Source organism: Cygnus atratus, chromosome 8 (assembly GCF_013377495.2).
Source record: "Cygnus atratus isolate AKBS03 ecotype Queensland, Australia chromosome 8, CAtr_DNAZoo_HiC_assembly, whole genome shotgun sequence".
Lineage (NCBI taxonomy): Eukaryota > Metazoa > Chordata > Aves > Anseriformes > Anatidae > Cygnus > Cygnus atratus.
In genome coordinates, this window is record NC_066369.1 from 6,889,044 (window position 1) to 6,911,476 (window position 22,433).

At 42.3% G+C, this 22,433-nt stretch overlaps 1 protein-coding gene across 2 annotated transcripts in view; it reads left to right on the plus strand.

Annotated features, from left to right (window-relative positions):
* The first annotated feature begins 5,157 nt into the window (after window positions 1–5,157).
* The window catches only part of DENND1B (DENN domain containing 1B), a 159,299-nt gene continuing 142,023 nt past the window's right edge, over window positions 5,158–22,433 (plus strand). For both annotated transcript variants that reach the window (XM_035537601.2, XM_035537603.2), the window contains exons 1-2: window positions 5,158–5,353; window positions 7,558–7,622. In XM_035537601.2, the coding sequence (XP_035393494.1) occupies window positions 5,337–5,353; window positions 7,558–7,622 (82 nt within the window). In that variant the 5' untranslated portion in view covers window positions 5,158–5,336. The remainder of the gene's footprint in view (window positions 5,354–7,557; window positions 7,623–22,433) is intronic.

Consider the following 22,433-nt stretch of genomic DNA (forward strand, 5'->3'; position numbering starts at 1 on the left):
AAAAGTATCATGCTTCTATCTCATACAAACTGGGTCATGTATTTTGAAGTCAGATAGCTTCTATGCAACGACTTGTCCTGTAACTGATCGTGACAAAAATGTTCATTTTAAATCGGCATACTAATGTAATCTGATGAGTTTGACAGCTACACCAGTTGACCTGATTAAGAAGACCTGCTTTCTCAGGCTCCTTGGTAGGACATATTGATTACAAAGCCTGGAAATCATCATTCCTATCTAAGCAGTGATCTCTACCTGGGTGCTCACTGATTAATTTATGACTGTGTTTACCTGGGCATGTATGTTTGGGCAGATTAGCCTTTGCACGTAGCATTGCTGAGGGGACATTGACAGCTACTGGGTTGTTGCACCCCTGAACTTTAATGGTGGCATGACAAAAGTTTCACGCGGAAGTCCTACTGAGTCACATCTCTACCTTTTCAAGGTATCACATTTACTTTGCGTTTTTCTCAATTCAGAAACTGTTCTTATGCAAGAAAACTTAAGCTTCTTACTTTTTTGTTTGTTTAGAAAAAATAATGCTAAAAGATGAAAAAGATGGTTGGATGAATTGTGCAAATAGTCAATAAATACAAAGAATCATTGTAGACTTATTTACTATATACGTTTAGTTAATCTTCACAGGCTTCTTGAAAGAGGTCTACTTTGAGTCAATGACTGTCTAAAGAAGCTGAATTATGAAATGACTTGGTGTAGGTATCTTGTGTTTCTTAAGTATTTTCTCTTAAATATTGTCTCATGTTAGTGTTATGGCTGAGAAGTTTAATCAGTAAATTGATGTTTGCAAATTTGCAGATTTGGAGGATTTCGTGTAGGGAGATTACATTGTTTCTGCATTTACAATTTGTGATGAGTATGCATAACAAACAAGGGGGTAAGAAAATCATCTCCAATCCCATTAAAATGAACAGCAAATTCTCTGTGAGGTCAGTATTTTGCTCTAAGAAATGTTTTCCAAGTCTGTGAGGTGTGATTAGGTGATTACATTGTTAGGAGATGCACTGGTAGCAGCTGAGATAGCATAAAACAACTTGAAGTCACTTGAAGGAACAAGGGCTAAAAGCAATCCCCATATTGGAAGAGTTTGTGGCAAAAGAAGAGGTAATTCTTGGTACAAGGTATATATTTCTGATCATATAAATGTGTTCCAGGAAATATTTTGTTATAACCATACAATAGGAAATTGCATCTCTTCCTATCTTGCCATTTTTGACAAACCTGTTTACATTCCCATGAGGGAACATCTTTTTTCCGCAAGCTCTGCTAACAGCGTTCTGCAGGAAATCTCCTTGCTGGTTTCAGTAGCATTTAAGAGGAAGATTTTTTTTTTTAATTTGTAGTATGTTTTACTATTGAATGAAATATACCTGACCAAGGAAGGTTTCTGTAGTACTTAAGATCCCTTAATTCGTTATGGCTGTGCTCTGGCTTACAGGGGTGATAAGAGCTCTCTTCTAATTCAGAACTGAGCAGGAAAAAAAAAAAAAAAAAAAAAAACAACTTTGGTGGAGTCAGTTGGAGTGCGAGACTTGACCTGTACAGAGGTGGAGTCAGTCAGTGATTCCTAAAACCCCCATAATTTCCTAGGATTGCCTCTGTTTGTAGGGTAAATCTTGCAGTCCCTGCGGGTTCCTCCCATGAAGCATACTTGCTTGCAGTTCACATGGGGAGGATTCAAATTCACCCCATGCTAAATGCTTAACAGAGAGCTGCTTGTTTCCACAGGCTGTGCTCTTCCTTTCTCTCTGTCCCCTCTACCTACTCCCTGCCAAAAGAAAATCACCAACTGTGTGTATGTAATGGTTTCAGCTTTAAAAAAGTGGTTGGATTCTCACGTAACTTTTCTTGCTTGCTCCACTGTTCCCAAGTGACGTGATGTGTGGCCATTCCTTGTCTGTTTCTCATATCCCTTTTTGAGATTTGAACTGCACTCTGCATAACTTTTATAGACCCAAACCCACATGGTTTTGATTTGGCAGAGAATGGCAGATTGCTCCATATTAGAAAGGATGTGGATGCTTGTTTTTGAATTTTGTTTGGTGTTTTTCAACTACGTCTCCTGTTGTTTCCATACTGAATTTGGTTATAAACTCAAATGTGTCCTACACATTTTGGTACGTTGATCCTTGAGTTAGAGCTGCCCTGTCGCTGTTTCCATCCTCTCCTTATCTGATTCGGGTGAAGTAAGCTTTTGTGTGTCTTTCATGCAAGCTCGTACTTATTGCGATGCGTGAATCAGTCAGGGAGAAAACGGAGACTTGCAGGTCCCGTTCGAATTGCAGCAAGCTCTCTTTTACTGACAGCACAGAAGGGCCAAACAGTGGGTATATATACCTCTAGGAGCTTTAGGCCTCCTTCACGTTATTACAGTGATACAAAGATGAGTAATGAGTATTTACTGCTGGTCAACTACAATTAAGATTGAGTAGGAATCTTCATCTTTAAATTACAAAGTTTTTAATTGCTCATATCTATGAAATAAGTGTTCTTCTTCCCTGTCCCCCCGCCTCCAGCAAATCCTCTTATATTACTCCCTACGCTAACCTTTTAAGGAGAACTTAGGCAGACTTCAGCCATTTTAAAGTTATACAAAGCATAAATAAAAATGCTTTGTCTTCTGGATTACCTGATAGAACAGCCAACACTGAAAAGTCCAAATACCACTTGTTTTGTGGTTCTAATTTGGAAAGGAAAAAGAAAAATTAATGAAAAGTAAGCTAGATGTTCGCAGCTTCAGAGTACGCTGAAGTAATCCATTCTTTGTGTAGCTATTAGAATTTTCTTTCAGTTTCTCCTTCTGCCTTAACCCTTTCCCAGCGTTAAAACAAGGCAGGAAGAGGTGGTTTTGAACACCAGCACCTTTCCTAAAGCCTTGTTTTTCATTAAAAAATAGTAATAAAGTAACTCTCCAGCTGCTGTGGTTATAAGGCAGTCTTGAAAATAGGAACTAAGTGTAACCTAGGCATAAAGGTCTCCTTAAGTTTTCGCAGAGACTGGAATAATGGCTCTGAGAGATGTGAGGCTCATCTTGTCAGGGTTTTATCTCGTGTGCCCTCTATTTTGCACGTGAACTTTCTCTACTCCTCCTGCAGGCAGGCAAGGCGTGAGGCAGTGTATCTATCACCTTCAGAAGATCCGGGCATTTTACTCTTAGTGACAAGGCATGTAGGTACTCTGGGAAAGAAACCCTGCCTGTTTTGTTTTTTTCCTCCAATTATAGTAAAATAAATTCTGAGGGACCTGATGGTCATATCTGCCCAGAAAGGCACCGGTCCTAGAGCCAGGCCAGGGCTGCACAGCAGATGTACCTGACAGGCTGTCAGACGGCTCTTCTGTCTGGAAAAGTGGCAAGCACCAGCAGTTTAGAAGAGTGAAAGAAACTCACAGCAGCCTTATAAAATATTTAATATAATCCAAAATACTGGTTTACTGAAATCCTGAAACACAGCTTTTTGTCCTCCTTCTGGTACGCTTCAAAATCGAGTTTTTTCCATGAATAAAGTGTCTCACTGTTTGGGCAATCACCCAATCCAAATTCAATCTAGCGAGATTGTTGGCCATTTTTTGCAGCAATGAGTTTCGAAATCTGTGTGTTTTATAGTGCATATGGGGACAGAGACGGAGGGCGGAAGGGAGGTGCAGAGAGGCGTACAGGCGCTATTCATCTCCCTTCCCATGTGCACTCTCTCAGTGTGCTGCACCCAGCTTGACTCGCTGCTGCTGCTGCTGCTGCTGAAGCCCTTTTATTTCTGCAACTTCCCCTGTGTACAGGATGCGGCCGCTCTGCCTCTGGCATCGCAGCCCAGTGGCTTGGGCTATCCGCAGTAGGGTCCCTGCTTTGCTATTCCCATCTCTGGGTGTGGAGCACGGGCAGGCACCGCACCCACTCTTTCCCTGCCCTTTAGTCCAGGTTGATCTTATCAGAGAAGTTAAATTTAGCAGCGGTGTGTTAAGGCTGCCTGCTTCCAGGGCCTCTCGTGGTGTACGATCCAGATTTCATGATTTCTCTAAAAGCAAAAACCCGAGCTATATGAAGTGCATGGTTATGTGTTACGGATGCAAAGTCCCAGACAATTTCATTTACTTCAGGGGGAGCTGCAAATGCTGTCTGCTAAACACAGCCAAGACTTCTTGTAAAACGAAGGCTGGGAAAGTAAGTACTTGAAAATCAGGAAACTCCCAAAGCTAACGTTTCTGCTGCAACATTCAGTTGGTTTCACTGCACATTCTGTACGTTTTATTATTATTTAATCTATATCCTGTGAGGTGTGTAGGATGTGTAATGAAGCCAAAACGATATTGCTTTGGAAAAGCTAGTACTTATAATTTCCTGGCTTTTGAATATTTGATTCTTTCAGCCTCGGTAATGCATTAATGCTGTTTTATGTATTTAATATATAATTGGCCTGAATCTTTTCCTTCTTTTTAACTGTTGATATTATGATTGATTTCTGGGGGTGAAACGAACGAAGCTTTCTCTTTGGCCTGGTGTTGCAGAAGCAGTTGTATGTATGTATGTATGCGCTTTCCCTTGCACCCATGCTATGTTCCTGCTGAAGGGAGCTCGGCGTAGGTGGGCGTTGGGCTGCTCAGCGCATCTCAGATGAGCGAGACTTGGAAGACTCTCAAGGATAGTGTTATTTCTTCTTCCAAACCGACTGGAAATACTCAAGGGCGTAAAGCTTTTTTAGGTGTGTTTACACGACTGCGTTTACTCCAGCACCTCCCCGAGCTGCTGCAGAGGCCGTGCAGTGGGGAGTTCGCTGCGAACTCCGCAGAAAGCAAGGCCAAGTTACCGCGGGTCAAGCCAAAGTTTATGGCCTTTAGCATGAAAATACTTCACTTTTTCACCTCGTATTAAAAGGGTCCGCGAGCGAGACACGCTCTCCGGCCTCCCCAGCCGGCCCGGGGCGATGCTGTCAGCCGGTCGCGACACCCCTGTCGCCGACAGAGCAGCGGGCAGCGGCGGCCCGGGGCCGGCTGGGCGGCCCCCCGGCTGCCCCGGGGCCCGGCGGCGGAGCAGCCCCGGGCCCTGAGGCTCAGGTGCCGCCGTGCCCGGGCCGCGGCGGGGCCTTCCTGGTTGCCAGAAGGTGCCGGAGCCGCCGCAACAGGAACTGAGAGCCGGGGGGAGGAGGCGGCGCCGCCGCCCCGCCGCAGTCGCGGCCCGAGCCGGGGGAGCGGAGCAGCCATGGGCCGCCGCCCGCCGCCGCGCTGAGCAGCCGCCCCCGGGGCCGAAGGGGGAGCGGGGCCGGCGCTGCCCTCTCGTCCGTCCCTCCCCGCCTCCCTCCGTGCCGGCCGGGGCCCGCGATGAGACCATGGACAGCAGGTTCAAGTGAGTCGGGGGCGCCGCCGAGGCCTCGGGGCCTGCCGGGCCCGCCCGGCGCGGCGGGGGAGGAGAGCAGGGGAGGGAGGCGGCGGGGCGCCCACCGGCCGCTGAGTGACAGCCGGGCGGCGGGGCCGGGCGGAGGGGCGACCGGCGGCAGGAGGAGGAAAAGGAGGTGGCGGTGGGAGCCCCGCGGCCACCCCTCGCCGCCTGCCAGCCCCGGGGGCCAGCGGGAGGAAGCGGCCCCCCGGCCTGGGGGGGGGGGCGCCCCTGGGCTCGATCGTAAAATGGTGGCGGGGTCGGGGGGCCGGGCTGCGGGGCCGCTCCGCCGCCTTTCTGTGCCGCCGCCGTGGCAGGTGCAGCAAGGGGGGGACCGGCAGCAAGCGGGGGACCGGCTACAAGGCCCCGTTCCGCAGGGCTGCAGGAACCGGCAAAAATCGCCGCCCCGCTGGGTGGGCAGGGAGAGGGCTGCTGCTGAGCAGCCACCGGGAGGGGAGGCGGCCGACAGCCCTCGGCTGACACTGCCACTTATAGGTGTTGTGGGTGTGAGGAGCGAACTTGGAAAGGGTTTTCTGGAAGAGCAGATTTAGGGTGGTGTGGTGAAAGGCTGGAGCCGAGAGCTTCCCCCACCAGTGTACCCGGTAGGACTGGAGCGGGAAGCCCTGGTTCAGTGTTTGCCACACGGTGACTGATTCACCTTAAAACAACCCAGGGATGCGTGGAGGGGCAAAATGACCTCAGCTTGGGCAAGGTCACGGGGAAATGGCACTTCATTTAAAGGAAGGACACGGACGGTCCACTTTTGGAGATAGCCAAGTGAAGCCAAGCCTCTCCAGTTTCACTCTGAACCTGCTCCCAGCTGGAGTAACAAGGCGCTGACCTGAACCCCAGCGTAACCTCCAGCCCCCTGGACTGAGGGGTTGTAACTCCGAGCAGGATTGGATTGCTTACACGCAGGATCTGTAGATCCTGCATTTTTCCAGCTAAATACTTGAAATTATAATGCAAGGGAAGATTGTGATATGGGAGGGTTATGTCTCGGTAACCTGAATTAGACTGTAATTGCATATGTCAGGTGATGATGGTGCTGAGGTCAGTGAAAGCACGAACTGAATCAATTAATTTGTGACAGCTGAAATTTTCCCCAGCTCAGCCTTTGGATTTCATTCAAAGCTGCCTTTAAAGAAACGACAGAGCATTAACTTGCTGCACCCTTTGTTTGAAGCGTTCTAGAAACTTGGAACCAAGTCCGTTTTTTTTTTAATCTACCTGAAACTCCAGTAGGAGCATTACCCGAAGAAAGGAGTTCAAGTGCGAGCCTTTTATGTGGTTAAATAGATAATTGATATGGGTGCGGTTATACCACTTGTTTTTAATATAAATAGCAGCGTGCTTGGTAGCCAGAGAGAGCTGGATGGTATAGCAATGGCAACTTGAACTATTTTAATAACAATGTAGTTTTGGATTAGGATGAGCACTACCTGCTTTAGCATGTGCCATTCATTACCATCAGGTGTGCATTTACCAAAAGGACGCAGCGCTGGCGGGGGTGGCTGCTGCAGGCGGGGAGGCCCCATCTCCGCACACCCTCTGGCTAGCTGGGTCGGGGATGTGTCCATCCCCAGGCACTGCCGCAGTGTTTTCTCGCTCGTGGAATTGTGCCTCAGATTCAGCCTATAACATTGACGCTGGCGATCAATATCTTGTCAAAGAGGAAGCTCAGTGATTCTCGGCCTTATGGTGGTGATCAGATGCATCCAAAGGATAGTGGCAAAAGTGCGGCATTAAAATGGAAGTTCAATGATGAACCATTCCTATTAAGTAGAAACAAAAGGCTACCTGGGATTCCCTTTAGTGTGTTTCAAATTGATCATTTGATAAGGATTTTAGTAGTACTTTTTTTTTTTCAACTGTTAAGTGTGGTGGAGCCGCCGAAAAGATATTTTGATGCATAAGGCAATGACAGTATCAAACAACCTAAATTATGTGATTTATTTATCTTCTTTGTTCTTTTTTTTTAATGCTGTACAGGAAAATGTGACTTCTTAGTTCTGTGGAGGAACCAATCTGATTTCTAATTTTATTTTAATGAAATTTTAATTTATTTTAATTTATTCTGTACAAACAGAACAGAAAAGGTGTAACACTGTAGAAAATGATTTACGCTATCTGAAACATCTGTATGATTAATCAATTGTGTTTGTTTCTCCTAGGGAAAATCCAGAACGTACCTTTGATTTGGTACTGAAGGTAAAATGTCAAGCATCCGAAAATGAAGGTAATGTACTGTGCCTATTGGTATTTATAGAAAGAAGAGATGGAAAAAAAACTCGTTTGTATCCTGCTCTAGTTTTGTCTAATGTTATGAACTGCTTTCAGATTGGGATTGTATTAGAAAATGACTGTGGTTACTGTATTGCCTTTTAAAATCTATTAATGTGTTAATTCATAGTTGTCATGCTTTTTTTTTATTGTTATATTTTCCTTTTGGTTGTTGTAAAAATATTTTTGCTCTGAGAAACTTGCAAAGCTTGGACTTGAAGCGTAGCTTCCACAGTTCTTAAGAAAACGTTGATTTTTGTGTAAGATTTCTTTTAGCAGAGCAATTGACTTCTGCCTATCGGTGGACTATTCATTTCAATTAGTATCACAGTGAGGAAGAAAGTTATTTTCCAAACAGCAAAAATAAATTTTTTTCTAGCTTGTGTTTGGCAGATGCTTTGGTGTGGTACATGACACAAACAGCGATGAGTTCTGACTTGCACTTGTATTAGCCGTTGGTTTCACAGCTCTACAAGCATGTGATAAAGAGATCTAGTACTACAAGAGTTACCTGAGAGAGGTTTTTTTCATCTTGGGTGTGAAAAGATGATGGGATTTCCAGTGCTAAAATTAAAGTAACCTCTATAATTTCCATTAGGGGAACTCAGGTCATGTTATCATCCAAGGTTACTGGCCTGCTAGAAACACCGGGAGAGAAGAAGTCTTGTTGGGGTCATGTAGCCATGTTAGCCTGTGACAGTTGTGTCTTAATCACAACTGTAAGTACAATAAATTACACTTTAAAATTGAGCGTATTTCTTATCCTGCTGTGGTAATGGCTGCTGTTTCTTGAGTTTACTGTTCTAGTAAGTTAGAAGCCTACGGAAGAGCTTATAGAAGTATATAATCCCTGACTATTTCATTTTTTTTTCTTTAGCCAACATTTTCATTCGTGGTGTAAACGGTACCTGCCTAGTATGTCTACAAAGCAAGTTTTTGTTGAAGCTAAACAATCATAGCTATTTAGGTCTTTCACTGACAGTCACAACAGGCTTTTCTGTACCTACTCTACTTTGTACTATCCGTTATCGATACCTCAAGTTCCTCTGCTCTTTTTTTTTTTTTTTCTTCCTTATAATGTTGTGCTTATTTAGTTGTAGAATGACATCTTGGTCCTGTTGCAGTCCTCAGTTATTTTATTTTATATATATATATATATATTTGTGACCAGCAAGCATCCTTCACTTACTGTCAGCCTTTTTGATTTGCTGTTAGTACAGTCGTGGTTTAGGGAATCAGACTGGGTTTCCTCACTCCGGTCATTGCTGTGTTTTATTTTGTATCGTGGTACACTTGTCTTCTGTTTGCTCACTCTTGCAGTTTTTACCTTGCTAATTTCATAGATGACAATTGTGAATCCTGCTTAGCTACTCTACTTCTGATAGATTGCTCCTTGTATTGCAGCTTTAGTCTCTGCCTCCATCTGACCTCCTTTTTGGAGACCCATTCGCATCTCAGCTCAGGCCCAGCATCAGGCAGCAGGTCTCGTTCAACTTCTCTCGTCCTTTCCCTCCTGAGAGCTAGACTGTTGATAATCCTGCCAGGTCTTCATCTTGAAATCTGGAAAAACATGTTTTTCCTTCTGTGATCAGAATGTGGACCTATAGCCGCCTAGTTCCTTTTATCTGCCTTTTGACCTGTGCCTTTTGTTTCACTTTATTCTATCTTGACCATCGTAAGAAACCGCTTTTTGTTACCTGTGGCTCCTGACTGACCACCTAGGCCTGAATTCTGGTTTTGGTCCCTTCCCGTGCCTCCGTAGGTGGGCACAGTATGCTGTTCACCAGTTGCCTTCTGTGGAGAACAGCACCTTTAGGAAACCTGTGTGTAGCCGTGAACAGAGTTAACGTGGAGGCTGTGCTGCGGGTGCACCCTCTTCTGTCCCACTTCTCAGCGCTGTCCTCGCTGCCCCGCATGGGCTCAGTTGCTGCTCACCCGAGAGGTGACCTCGTGGATAAGGAGTGGGGTAGCCGAAGGCATGGAGGAGGCATGCAAACAGGGTTCGAGTCTGTGTGGTGTGACCAGTGAGGGGCTTGTAGGTGTTGCGGCAGGCCTGGTGGTTGTATCGATTCCTGTTGCAGTCCCAAGGTAAGGACAAACGCTCAGTTTCTGTTTGCCAGTCAAGCTGTGATGGCTGATTGTTCTGGTTACCATCTTCCTGCACTTGGTGAGCCACCTGGGATTTGTTTTAATTTCTTTCATATTATACCTAATTCAGATAACAAACTCTTTCCAGCGAGGGCCTGACATTATATTTACATGTGGTGCTACGACTACAATAATGTATCAAATTAACATATCTGAATGTTAAAGTTATTTAAAGGAAATTCACAAGGGATAAAAATGTAATGTCTTCACCACCACTTTAGAAACAGAGCACGAGGCTTGTCATGCTAAACAGGGAGCTTTCAAGGTTGGTTTATTATAAGGCCTAACAAATTTGACAGTTAGCCTGTATTGTAGGTCTTGCCTTTAAATAGATTTTCATGCTAGGATAATCTTTTGAATATATCATACTTGAAAATGTGATCCATTCACCTGTTTCTTTGCTCATGCCTTTCTTTCTTATGAAAGAGATTTGTGTTTAAATAGGGGCTTTCTCCCTCGCATCCCATCTGCTCCTTGTACTTGATCCTGAAGCTATGTCAGGGTTGAATCTGTGACATCACTGTCATCAGTGTTGCCGTGGAAATATCACAGCCACCAAATTCTGATCTCCCTGCGTGAGTGAGCAGCAGGAGAAGCCGAGTCAGGAGAGAGGAAGACCTTACTGTGACCCGTGTATCTTGAGGCTTTTTCTGTTCAGGCTTCGCTGTAGCATGCATTCTCCTGAATTTTAATTTCCCTTTGCCAGTGTATAACTGTTCTAACAAATAAAAACTGAGGTAGCCCTACTGAATGCATAACTGTTAATAAGGTGATGGTTTTTATTAGGGTACTGTATGCCTGCATCAATGTGACATGATGAAAAAATTTTCAGTTAAAATTAGCATGTTTTTGGAAAAGAATTTTTAGATAACTTCTTAATTACAGCATAGCTCTTGAGGAATGTTATTTTTTTTCAGATCTGACAGTGTCCTAGGGCTCTTCCAGCTATAAAGGATCATATGTACATGAAATGTGGCAGGGTTTATTTGTATTATGAAATTTCATCTTAAATCTTTCCACTAATGATTTAAAATATTGTTTTCTGTTTGATGTAGGCACTTGAGGGGTTTCACGTAGGTTAATATAAATTTATCACTCTGCGTGTGGCATGTGACTCCTCAATTAGCTCTAGGCTCAGTTGGCTAGCATGGCACTAGTTATAGTTGGATCCAAATCTTGTTTTCCATTGGGTAGCTATTTTCTGTCATGTAAGGGTTGCTTGCTTACTCGAGTATTTATTCCTTAATACTGTGTTGTTGAATAAGTGGATGATGCTTTTGGGCTGCTCTCTCTTGCTCTTTCTTTTTTAAACTGCAGAAGTGCACAATAACAGCGCTGGACTGAGTAAAATAGTATACTTGTAACCTTTTCTCATTTGTGAGGCAGGAGAGAGAGAGGGGTTACTTCTTAGATAAATATTCTTGTATTTGAGCACTGCATTGAACTAGTAGCATGCATTTTAACATTTTTGCTGTTGTTGATAACCTTTATTCTTTGAGTTAAAAATCTATTTATTAGAAGGGCTTAATGCTTACTGCTAGCACAAAACAGAATATAGTTCTCTTACTGATATAGAATGTTGCCTACTGTATTTTAGTGTAAACGACACTTTAGATGTTAGACCACATCTCAGCTTTACCTTGTAAGTTGCATTTCAGCTGTATTTGATTAGACAATTGAGGCATTTATTCCAAAGAGGGGGAGAAAAGACTTCAGGAACATTGTATTGTAGCCAATGTCAAAACTTCCAGTCCTCTGCAGCCTGGTCAAAATTGTGAGCATCGATTCATGTTGTATGTTGAAACAGAGTGACTGATTAGTGTGGCAGGTTTTTCTTTGGAAAATTTATAGCATGGTTCTCACAGAAATTTGGAATGAACTAACTTCTGTTCACCATAGTTTGATAAGCAACTGGGAGATGGTGCTGAACTATTGTAACTGCTCAGTGCTGCAGCCATAAATTTGGCTTGCAGTGTCGATAGCATCTTGTGCAAAAGGTTTGACGTTGCCTCCCAGGCAGTTGCAAGTTATCGTTAATTCTCCCCTATGCTACTCCTTAGGGAACAACAAACAAAAGAAACAGCAAAAATGTTTGCCCATTTTTACATCAGCAGCTGGCCGTGTTAGATTTTCACTTACAGAGCCAAAGGACAACTTGGAAACAGGTATTATAGAAACTGTCATGTTATTTTAAAGACTAGCATTGCTCTTTAGGGTAAAAAGATACAAGTTCTTTGCTCTTTGGGCTGAATTGTACTTCCTAGATATCAGGAATAATGTGCTCTTATGGTCTTCCTGAGTGTGTAACCTTATGTAAGACTTGGTTCAAGATTGTACGACAGCTGCACATACAGCAAGACACATACTTCTGTCACTGTCCTGTCTCCCTTGAAAATGTTTGATCGCACCTGGCACTAGAAGATACACTTGAGCATAGAAATTGGCTAACCAAAGCAGTCTGCAGCTTCTTTTTCCTCTTCTTCTGTACACACCCTTTCATTGTAAAAAGTAAACTGATTTTTTTTAATTTTGTTTTGGGGAATTGATGTTTCTGAATTCTGAACACGGGACGTGCCCAAAGTAATGATTCCAGTGTTATCTTCAAGAGTACTGTGTATTTTCACTATTTATACGTGAACATATGTATATGCATGCACACATCTGCACTTTAGATTTTGGTTAAATATGCAAAGAAAATGTTGATAATTCAGCTCATTCTATGAACTGTACGCCGTATACCGATTTTATTAAAACTGTGTTGCAGAGGCCAAACGCAAAAGGCAATGCAAGTGTAGGAAGAAGTAGAACAACTATGTGCAACAACTTCTGTGAACATAAGGTCTTCTGCATTTTTTTTCCACGGCTTCCCAAGAAGAAGATGACTCAAGCTGGTTTCAGTTTGTGTGGTTAAGAGTACAGTTTGCTACACCTTCATTTTCTTCGATTATAGCACATACAAAAAGCAACAGAAAGAATTCTAGGCTAGAAAAGGCTCCGCTGTGAGCGTGCCTGTAAATCTAGGGAATTAAACCACTGGATGTCTTGGTTTGTGTCCAGGACTGCTTTAGTCCTGACTGAAGTTTTTCAAGTTTTACTTAAAAATCCCTTTGAAATAGCAGTTCGCTTTGTCTTCAGGTAAAGAATAATTGTTTGAACAAGGTTTGAGATTTGTCTGCTTTGCTTCTACACTGTAGGGCTAGATGCACCATTTTTGGAGAAGATTTTTTTAAGTTTGTGGTGAAAGAAGAGAGAGAGAGAAGGTGTTTTTAGGTTGTGGTGAATTGCATAAATAGCTCCTGTAGCTTTTCTTGCCTATGCCAGAATGACAATAACATTGTTCTTCAGTAAAAGTTCTTGCTACCATTAACTTATCAAGGAAAAGGTATGAAAATTGGCTCAATTCTGTATTGGTGGAGTTAAGAACTATATGAATTAAGTCCAGGAATTAGTCCAGAAGTTTAAAAGTCCTTGTATGGGCTTTGATTATAATCTATAAGTTACTAATAAGGTAACTTACCCGTGAATGGGAATTTTCAACTGCATTCAATTTTTTTCCAGAGTTGGGACCTTCCAGGAACTACCTATCTTGCTTTGGTAGGATTTCAATTAAGAATCTTCCAAAGCTGATTTCAGGATTGTGGTCAGAGCAAGCATTTACTTTTTTTTTTTTTTTAAGTTTATTTTCTTCACTGTAGAGAGATGTTTATGAACCACAAACACTCTGAGCCTGTGGGTGTAACGTGCTGATCAGATAACTCTTTTCCTCTGCCGCTTTTTTTTTTTTGCAGAGCATCACTCGAACATGATTTGAAATAATAAAATACTGCAGACTTCTTCATGCATTATGCTGATAGAATTATATTTTTAAAGAGCAATTAAAAATTTTGATATAATCTTTTTAAATTGCCAACCTTATTTCACTGTTGGTTTTAATTGGAAGGGCCTACAAAAAGTTAGCTTTGTCCAATATTTTAAAGCTGTTATGTTTGTCAGATGACTCTGAAGAGTATCTATACATTGCTATGAACTGGCTAAACTTTCTTACGAGTCGTATATTTATTTGTAGATTTTCAGTCTCAAATATTGCATTGCAATGTGAGAATGAGAAAACATCTTTAACTTTTTATTGGTCTAGAATGAAATTTGTACAGTGCCATTCTGAACCTGGGCTATCTGAATATAGTCTTCAATGAAGTTTTTGTATTTAAAAAAAAAAAAAAAAAAAGGCCTTCTTTCTAGACCCCTCTGACATTTCATTAAATTTAGCCCCCCACCCCCAATAATCCCCCCAACTCATTAGCTTCATGTGTTGGATTTTAGGTTAATGCTACTTCCACATAATGTTTTCAAACGGTGGTCTGGTACATAAAAGGCTTGGAAGAGGATATTTAACCTAGTCTGTTTTCTCCGCAGGATTATTGATTTGATTAGGAGCAGAATGTTTCACAGTCATTTGTTTAGGATTACAAAGATGTTTTGAGGGCAAATGCGGATAGTGCATGAGTTTGTGCATCTTTGTCATCTAGTTTGACAAACCGAGGAGTGCAAGGCAGAATTTGGCTGAAGCTCTCATGTATGAGCACCAAATGTGCTATAAGACCTTCATAATTTATAATCTTTTGTATAACTTAAAGCCCTCCAGTCATATCTAAATGAATGTATTCATTATATTGAAACTTTTAATTTAATTGGAAAGTTCTTCAGGGTATGAACAACGTCTTCCTGTATGCTCGGACTGTCACTAGCAAAGAGTGGGTGTTGTAGAATTAGGAACAAAAACAATTAAAGCAGCTATGGTTTTGCGTCTGTGTTTAAGATTTGATGTGTTTTTTGTTTTGATTTTTATGCGAAACAGAAATGGAGGGTTAGTTATTCCAGCTTTCAGCTTCTGTTCACAGATGCAAAAATGTGGAGGAAAACGTCGGTGCTTTTCAGTGCTGTATTTCCTATAGATTTTTTTGCCAACCTACAGAGATTCTTGGATGTATGTGTAATTTGGAGGCGGGTGCAGATATGCGTGTGTAGGAGGGGGAATGGTGAGAGCTGCTGGAGAAACAGGTCAAGGAGGCTGTGTCCCTCCTATCTCCCCTGCGTTCTTGGCCCAAGAGAGGAGAGGAGACCTCAGTGCGGAGGGCTGAGCCCGGTGCTCAGAGGACAGGGCAGGGAGGGCGGCCGGCCCCGCTCGGCTCCAGAGGTTCCAGCAGTCGTGGGTGCAGGGGCAGGCTGTGAGCTCCCTGGACGCCTGGGGGAGAGTTATTTCTCCTGGCCACGTCGTTTTGTTACCTCGTGCCACAGGCCACTCTCAGCAGTGTGGTCAGCTTGGGGACAGTGGATTGAAAAGGGAAAAAATCCAGTGACTTAACTAATACAAATATATTTTTTTTATAAAATGTACTTCCTATAAAATTCAGTACAATTGACGTATTAGTATTAAAATAAGCAAATAGAAGCCCCAGATGACAAACTGCATTGTGCAGTGTAGTCCATCAGTATAAAAGCTGAAGCTCCTGTGCTTGTTTCACATTTAATTTTAGTTTCGTTTTAGTGCTTAACTATTTGAGATGGCTGCCTGGGGGATAGTTTGCAGGCTTTTCAATTGCTTGCATTCAGAAGCGTTAAGAGTTCACAAATTTTTCTAAGCTAATGTCAGCATGCTTCTGCCCTCCCACACGCTGAACAGTCCATCTTACACAAAGTTTATCATCCTTTAAGGAGATAGGCTATGCTGATAGCTTTCCATATATAGCTAAATGGCTTGTCTTCTCTGTGTGGAGGACTTAAAATCTGCTTAAAAAGCTTTGAAAGTTGAACCCATTTTTAAGGTTTGTAATGTTTTTTGCAAAGCCATAAGGCACTGTCTCTCTAGCACCAACTTGAAAAAGCTGAAGCGTGGGGTTTCTTTTCTGATTCACAGCAATGGTCTGTGTAGTTTTTTTTCCTTCCCCACTTGCGATAGTAGTGGGGGATGCAGTACACATGCTCCTCGTGTAGCTTGGAATCGATCCTTCTGTTTGTAAATAAAGTAAAGCATGATCAGGGCTACAAAGACAACTGTTACATAGGCTGTTAATGGAAGCCTTTACAACAAAACAAAAAACCCTCCTGCAGACAAACAAAAACCCTAAAGCCAAAGTAAGTTTTCACAGTAAGGTGCTGGTTTTATTCCTTAAAATAACTTTGTGTAGTAAGAGCAATTTGTGTGCAGCACCACTTTGCAATCAGTGTGTTAAGTAGCTCTATTTTTATGGTAGGGTGACTTGTGATAACTCCAGGATCTAGGTAAATGCATGATATTTACAGACACATACTTGAAATGGAAGATTCTAAGTGATAGAGGAAACAATGAAATGCTGTAAGAAACAACTTCTTATATTTGCCTTTGATATTTTCCTTGTATTTTGGAACCGTAGCTCTACATTTGGAACCAAGGAACTTGGGTGGATGAAAGCTTCTTATATTTTATGAATCTGGTTTAGGAGAAAAGATTAAAACATAATACTGAACTTCATCTGGAAAGAAGAAGAGAGAAAGCAGAAGTGGTGAGGGGAAAAAAGGTCTGAACAAGATTTTGGGTGTGGTGTCTGTGCTTCCTGAACTGGGAAAGCCAAGGCAGCAGTTCAGAATCAGGCAGTTGTCCATTGCAAAATTCTTAGTCTTCGTTTGAAAGGTACTGTCCAAGTATTAAATCCTTAACTAGAAATCAGGCTTGAAGAACACCATTAGATTATGTTTGTTGGAGCTTGAACGTGGGTCTGATTTCTGTTCAAATTTGGGCGGGTATTCAGAAGTAGATTTAAATCTAGCTAAAAGTACAAGCTTGTGTCTGAGTCTGAGAACAGAATATAGCTTAGGGTTTCTGTATTTATTTAGGGTATATTTAACTTTTTTTTTTTAGTTAATTTCAAGTTTTAATCATCATAGAGGTATAATTATCATAACCAAGGTATTTTGCCATAGATGTAACCATTCACCGTTGCATTTTTCCTTAAGCTCAGAATAGGAAAGAATGACACAGAGTGATTAATGCTTCTGCTTGCGTTCAGAGAGCAAGAAATTCCTATTCATCCAACTTTAGATGTGGTTCACATCGAGGGTTTTATTTCTTGTATTGGTTGAACCTGTGTTAGAACACATATAAATATTGTAAGATTACGGTGCCAAACTTTTCCTTTTGGGAGGAGGCAGACCTTTTGCTCTGTTACGTGACATGCTAAATGCAGAAGTCTGCTGTCTTGGCAATTAACCTCAGTATTTATCAGCCGGTATTTAACTTAGCTGTGTTACAGGAGCAGAGTTGTGCTTGACACAGAGAGGCTGTGATGATAACTGTTACAAGCACAGCACTGCTACCCCCACGAGTTGCAAAGGAAGGCTTAACTTTTTTCAGGCAGCTACTTCCAGGAGCACAGAAGTGCTGCTGGAGGGTGCTGCGTGGGGCGGGCATCCTTCCTGCTTCGGTTGCCTCCTGGTAGCCTCGCGTTGCATGGTGCTCACCGTTGGGCTGCCAGGAAATATTTCTCACATGAGTCAGATAAGCAGGAACTGGTGGGATTTTCGTGCCTTCCAGTGTAGCATAAACTGTTGTTTCACTTCCCGGAATTAATTTGAAGTTGTTGAATGTGGTGTGTTTTTAAATAAATATGTTGCCAGATCCAGAATCTGGAGGAAGAAAAAAAAAAAAAAGCTAGAGATGCCCTTCCTCTCTCCTGCCGTCCTTCTGTGGCACATTGCAGTGAAGGCTTTTGGACTTCTTGGCTGCTTTCAGAGTGCTGTTGTTGAATCCAGGTTATGTTAAACTCCTGTCTATTACTTGAGAATATGGCTTCAACAGTTTAGCTCGAGCTTTCCAAATTTCTGTTCATGCAGTGAAGCTTAGCTCTTAAGGAAGAAACAAATACTCAAGGTTATATCCCTGTCATTCACAGTGACTTTAAGGCATAGCACATTTGGATGTAGATTAAATTTTCATTTTGTGTAAACAAAGTCCTGTCTAACAAGCACGGTTATGCTAGATTGGTGTCATGCAGTAATTTATAGAACTGAAAATAGTTAACGGTATTGTGACACAACATGGGAAATTTTGAAAAACTTTGTGCAGGAAAGAGTTTTGCTGGTATTCATATTCTAGGTATCTTCTCCCTGCTAAGAACATTGCCAGATGAAAAATGACTTCGGTTCCCTAAAGCAGATGAATTGCTTGCTACTACAGCTGAAATTAATGAGCTTTTCATTGTGTCACAGGTAGCTGTGATGAAAAAGTGGTTGTATACCAGCACAGGTAAAGTCTTCTGATACTGGAAACTTAATTTGGGAAGGTTCTGAGCATTCAGTTGCTGATTCAATCAAGCACTTTTAACTGGTGCATCTGAGTAAGCCCATTTTAGTCTGGGAGTGGGCCTGTCCCATGCAATGTAAGCACATGCTTACATCGGCTTTGGCGTGCGGTCAGAACCCCGTAGCATCTTGCAAGGTCTACTCTAAGAAACTGATACAAGCCTCAGCTGGGGAAAAAGTCAGCTCAAACTGGTGTGTGTAGCTAATAAGGAAGCAGCTGAAAATGAGAATTATCTTTCTCAGTCTTGATATAATATGCTGTATTTTACATGGAATAATTTGAAAGGTACTCACTTGTATTCTGGTGATTGTGTTAGAAATCAGTGCTATGGACGCTTGAGATAAAACAAAAAAAACAAATGGTGAACTGCCTCTAAATGCCTGGCTGAAAATATATTGCTGGCTGAAAACACTTTCCATTGTCAATTAAAAAAAAATAAATTAAAACATGCCCTAAATTCTCTGGCAGCCAGCGATGGTGACTATCTTCCTTTGAAATACACAGTGTTGTGTGGCACTGCCAGATGCTGACAGATCCAGCAGACTTCTTTGTCTTTTACGATACTTGTCAGACCTTGCAGTCCTTGGGGGAAATTTGCATTATTTATTCAACAGTGAACAAAACAGAAATCCTTTCAGCTCCTGTTATTGGGGGTAGTGATGGAGGAATGGCTAAAACAGAGAAAACAATAATAAAAATAAACCCAGCTACCGGTGGAGGAGGCTGGAGACGTAGTAGGGGGCGAGCTGGTGCTGGCCGTGGGGGGTGTGAACGTGGTCTCCTTGTACGTGATCTGCCGAGCGTGTTTTAAATAGGTGAGGAAGATCTGAGTCTGCAGCATGCTTCGGGGCTGTAGAAAGAGCAAAAGAGGTGCTTTGCTCCCAGGCCGACGTTAGTCAGCTCAGGCCGGCGGCGTGACCAGCTCGCCTGGCATGGAGCGGAGAGGTGGCTCTGCTCCCAAACCTGCGCTTCTCTGGGGATCCTGGGAAACTCTGTGGCAGTGACACGTGGTCTCCTGCAAACTGAAAAATGCTGTGTGGTCATCTGTGTAAAGATGGGGACCTTTTCTTGTGAGGTGCTCTCTTCCATAGGAATACTCGGAAGAGGCTTTGGCTTTCTGTTTTAACAGTGGATGTGCTTCATGTGCCATCCAAGCTTTAAGCTGCTCAGCAGCCCATTTACAGGGAGACAGACGCGTTCAGGATAGAAGCTTGCCTCTGTCTGCCATCATTTCAGTGAAGCGTGGCCTGGGGTCATTTTTGGTAGCATTGTAACCAGGTGAAGTGAACGTGTAGCCTTGGTACATGCAGCTGTTCTGGTTTCTTGCTGGGCACATAAACCAGGCAGTGCACAGGCCAAGTCAGGGCTGCTCACGTGTCCTAAAATCATAACGAGATTTTTATAAGCCAGCAAGAATGCATCTTGTACAGTCCTCGTTATATCTTAATATAAACAGGGAAACTTGATACTGATGTATGCAGCTGGGGTGCTGCTGCTCCTGCGTGCATCAGTCCTGGGAGTTCCTCACCTAAGCATCACCAGTACGTTTGAACTGTCAGCACACCTGGAGGCGTTCGTCTGTCGGCAAGCAGGACAGGAGGTCTTGCCAGGACAGAATGTGCCAGAACAGCATCAACAATAGTTGCAAGCGAAGAGATATTTTGAAGTGCTTTGTATGCAATGAGACCAAAATCTTTTGGATGTTTTAATTAATTATTTTATTTGTAATATTTGTTTGATCTCTGTTTAGTTAATGTTGCTTTGGAAATGTAAAAGAGTGTCTGTTATTTATCATAGCAGTTACTATAGTATCTCTGTGCCTGTGGGTCAGAAGGCAGCGAACATTGTGAAACAGATACAGATAGCCTAATCTGAGATAAAGACTGAAACAGTTAAGTGTTATGGGAAGTGAGGAAGTGCCTTTTACTGATTGATGTTCCAGAACCACCCCCCATTTTTTTTTTTGAAGTCCCAGCAGTATACGTTTGATTAATCTATTTGATGGGAATATTAGAAGTCATGTCATATATGAAAAACAAAAAGAAATGATAGCGTATGCTGTGTGTTATCCTAAATTAATAATCCTGTGACAGAACAATAGTGATCCATTACAATAACATAATACATCTTGGAAACCAAAGAAACCACATTTGAAATGTAAATCGATAGTTCTAAAGTTTAATTACCCAATAATATTCATGCTTTATTCAACAAGATTTCTGGAGTTTTTTGTTTAACTCTGCAGTGTATCAGCTAGACATACCGGAATAATGTACGTGTTGCAAATATGCTTGGTTAGGCAGAAAGCCAGATTTTAGTCTCAGATCTGCTTTGAACACCAGTAACTGAGAGATGAATTGGAAGTCATTATTTTCAATTTCATTAGGCTCTTCTAAAGGGAATGTTTACTGTATAGCAGGGATGGAAAAGCAGGGGTTTGTTGAGATCCACCAATTGAATCTTTGAATCTGAAATTCTCAGACATCATATGATATAATAATTATATTCATAAATTATATGGGCGGTGAAACAATAATGCTTTTGCATAAATAGCCATGTTAGAAGTTGTGGACGTTGATATAATGCAGAGGTGTATGAATGAAATCTGCTTTATGTATCATAAACCCTGGTCCTGTGCTGTGGGAAATAACAAGTAATTCCTGTGCACTGAGAGCTGACCATACGTGCCAGAGACATGGTGGTACGACAGATCGGATAATACGCAGTATTAGCCAAGTCTGGTTTGAAGTAAACAAAGAAGAGTTTTATAAACAATAAATGAAGTATCTTCGTAACTTGTGGGATTAGATAGCTTGGTAGTTATTAATACGATATAAAATCTTCCAGCTCTGGAACACGTTTATAGAGCTACCTCTGATGGATTGTGTTGTTTGTTTTTTTTTTTTCCTCCTTTTGAGTGTCCTGTTATTGTTCATTTTTGTTTCCCCCTCTGCATGTGTAAGATTGATGTTTTCATTTGGCTTAGCAACACTAAGGGAAAAGGATGAAGAAAACTCATTGTAAGGGCCAGACGTAATCCTAGATCTCTGTTGAGTTTTGCTGATGTTGAGCTTCAGCCAAACTGGAAAAAAAAATGGTTGCAGAAAGGTAAAATACGTGCTAGCAGGCAATGAGAGCACCACCCACCCCAGAAGGGGAGCAAAGAAAGCCAGCAGCACATCGCTGGAAGCCTGAGGTAAAAAAGCGAGTGTTGCTCTTAATACGCATCCAGGAGGTATTTTCTGAAGAAAAGAGAAAAGATGGAGCTCTTTTTTCCTCTTTTCTTTGAATAATATTTTTTCCAGGAAATAGCTGCTTCAAGTTTGAATCGAGTGGCTAACACTAGTGTATTTCTTGGTGGTAAGTCTCTTGTGCCAGTTGCAAGTGTTACTGTATTCTGGTCTATAGCCTCTCTTTCCCTGGCAAGCTAACAGAAAGCAAAAAATTAGCTCAGCTACTGCCTGGCTGCCCAGGCCTTGTGCTGGCACAGGCGAGGTTGTACTGAGGGGATGAGAGCTCCCGAAGCTGGCCCTGCAAAACTGGTAGGTGTGTGTGCTGGTCCTCGGTGCTGGAAGTTAGGATGCAGATGCATTATGGGGATATCTGTGCTTTCTGCTTTGGTTGTAGAAGAAACACCTAGATTTTTCAAATGGAACGAAAATGTCATTTTCCTGTTAGCTTTCCCTTATCTCTGGAGTAAATATTTGGGAATTATAATTTTTAGAATATCAGAAAATGACCTGAGACTGTTTATTTTGTTGACTAGCTCCTAATTAGCAGTATAACCTTAATGAGCAATGTCTTTGGCTGTGGCTGAAGAACCCTTCAGGACTCCCCTTCAGGCAGGAGCCCAGGCGGGTGATGCCTGTGGTCAAGCAGCCGTCTCGCCTTACGTGGGCTGTCCGCTGGAAAAGGCAGCGGGGAGCTTTTGCTGTATGAACTTGTAAACATGTTTGAGCAGTAAACAGCCTCTAAAAAAAGAAATCGCTGCTTTATACACTTGTTTCATTCAGAGAGGGAACCACGATTGTGTCCTCCTTGAAGCACTTAAATATTTACTGTTGAAAAGATGAAGCAAGACTATGTACAATCACTGCCTTAGCACCACAGCAGCGCTTCGGCTGCAAGTCTCTGTGAAAGTTATGATTTCCTGCTGACCTGTAATGTGAAAAAAGGTGTTCTAGGCTCTGTTGAGCTGTGAAACTTACCATTAAAACATGGTTAATGTTGTCCTGTGCAACAGCATGTTTACAAGATTTCAAGCTATTCATAATTGAAGGAAAT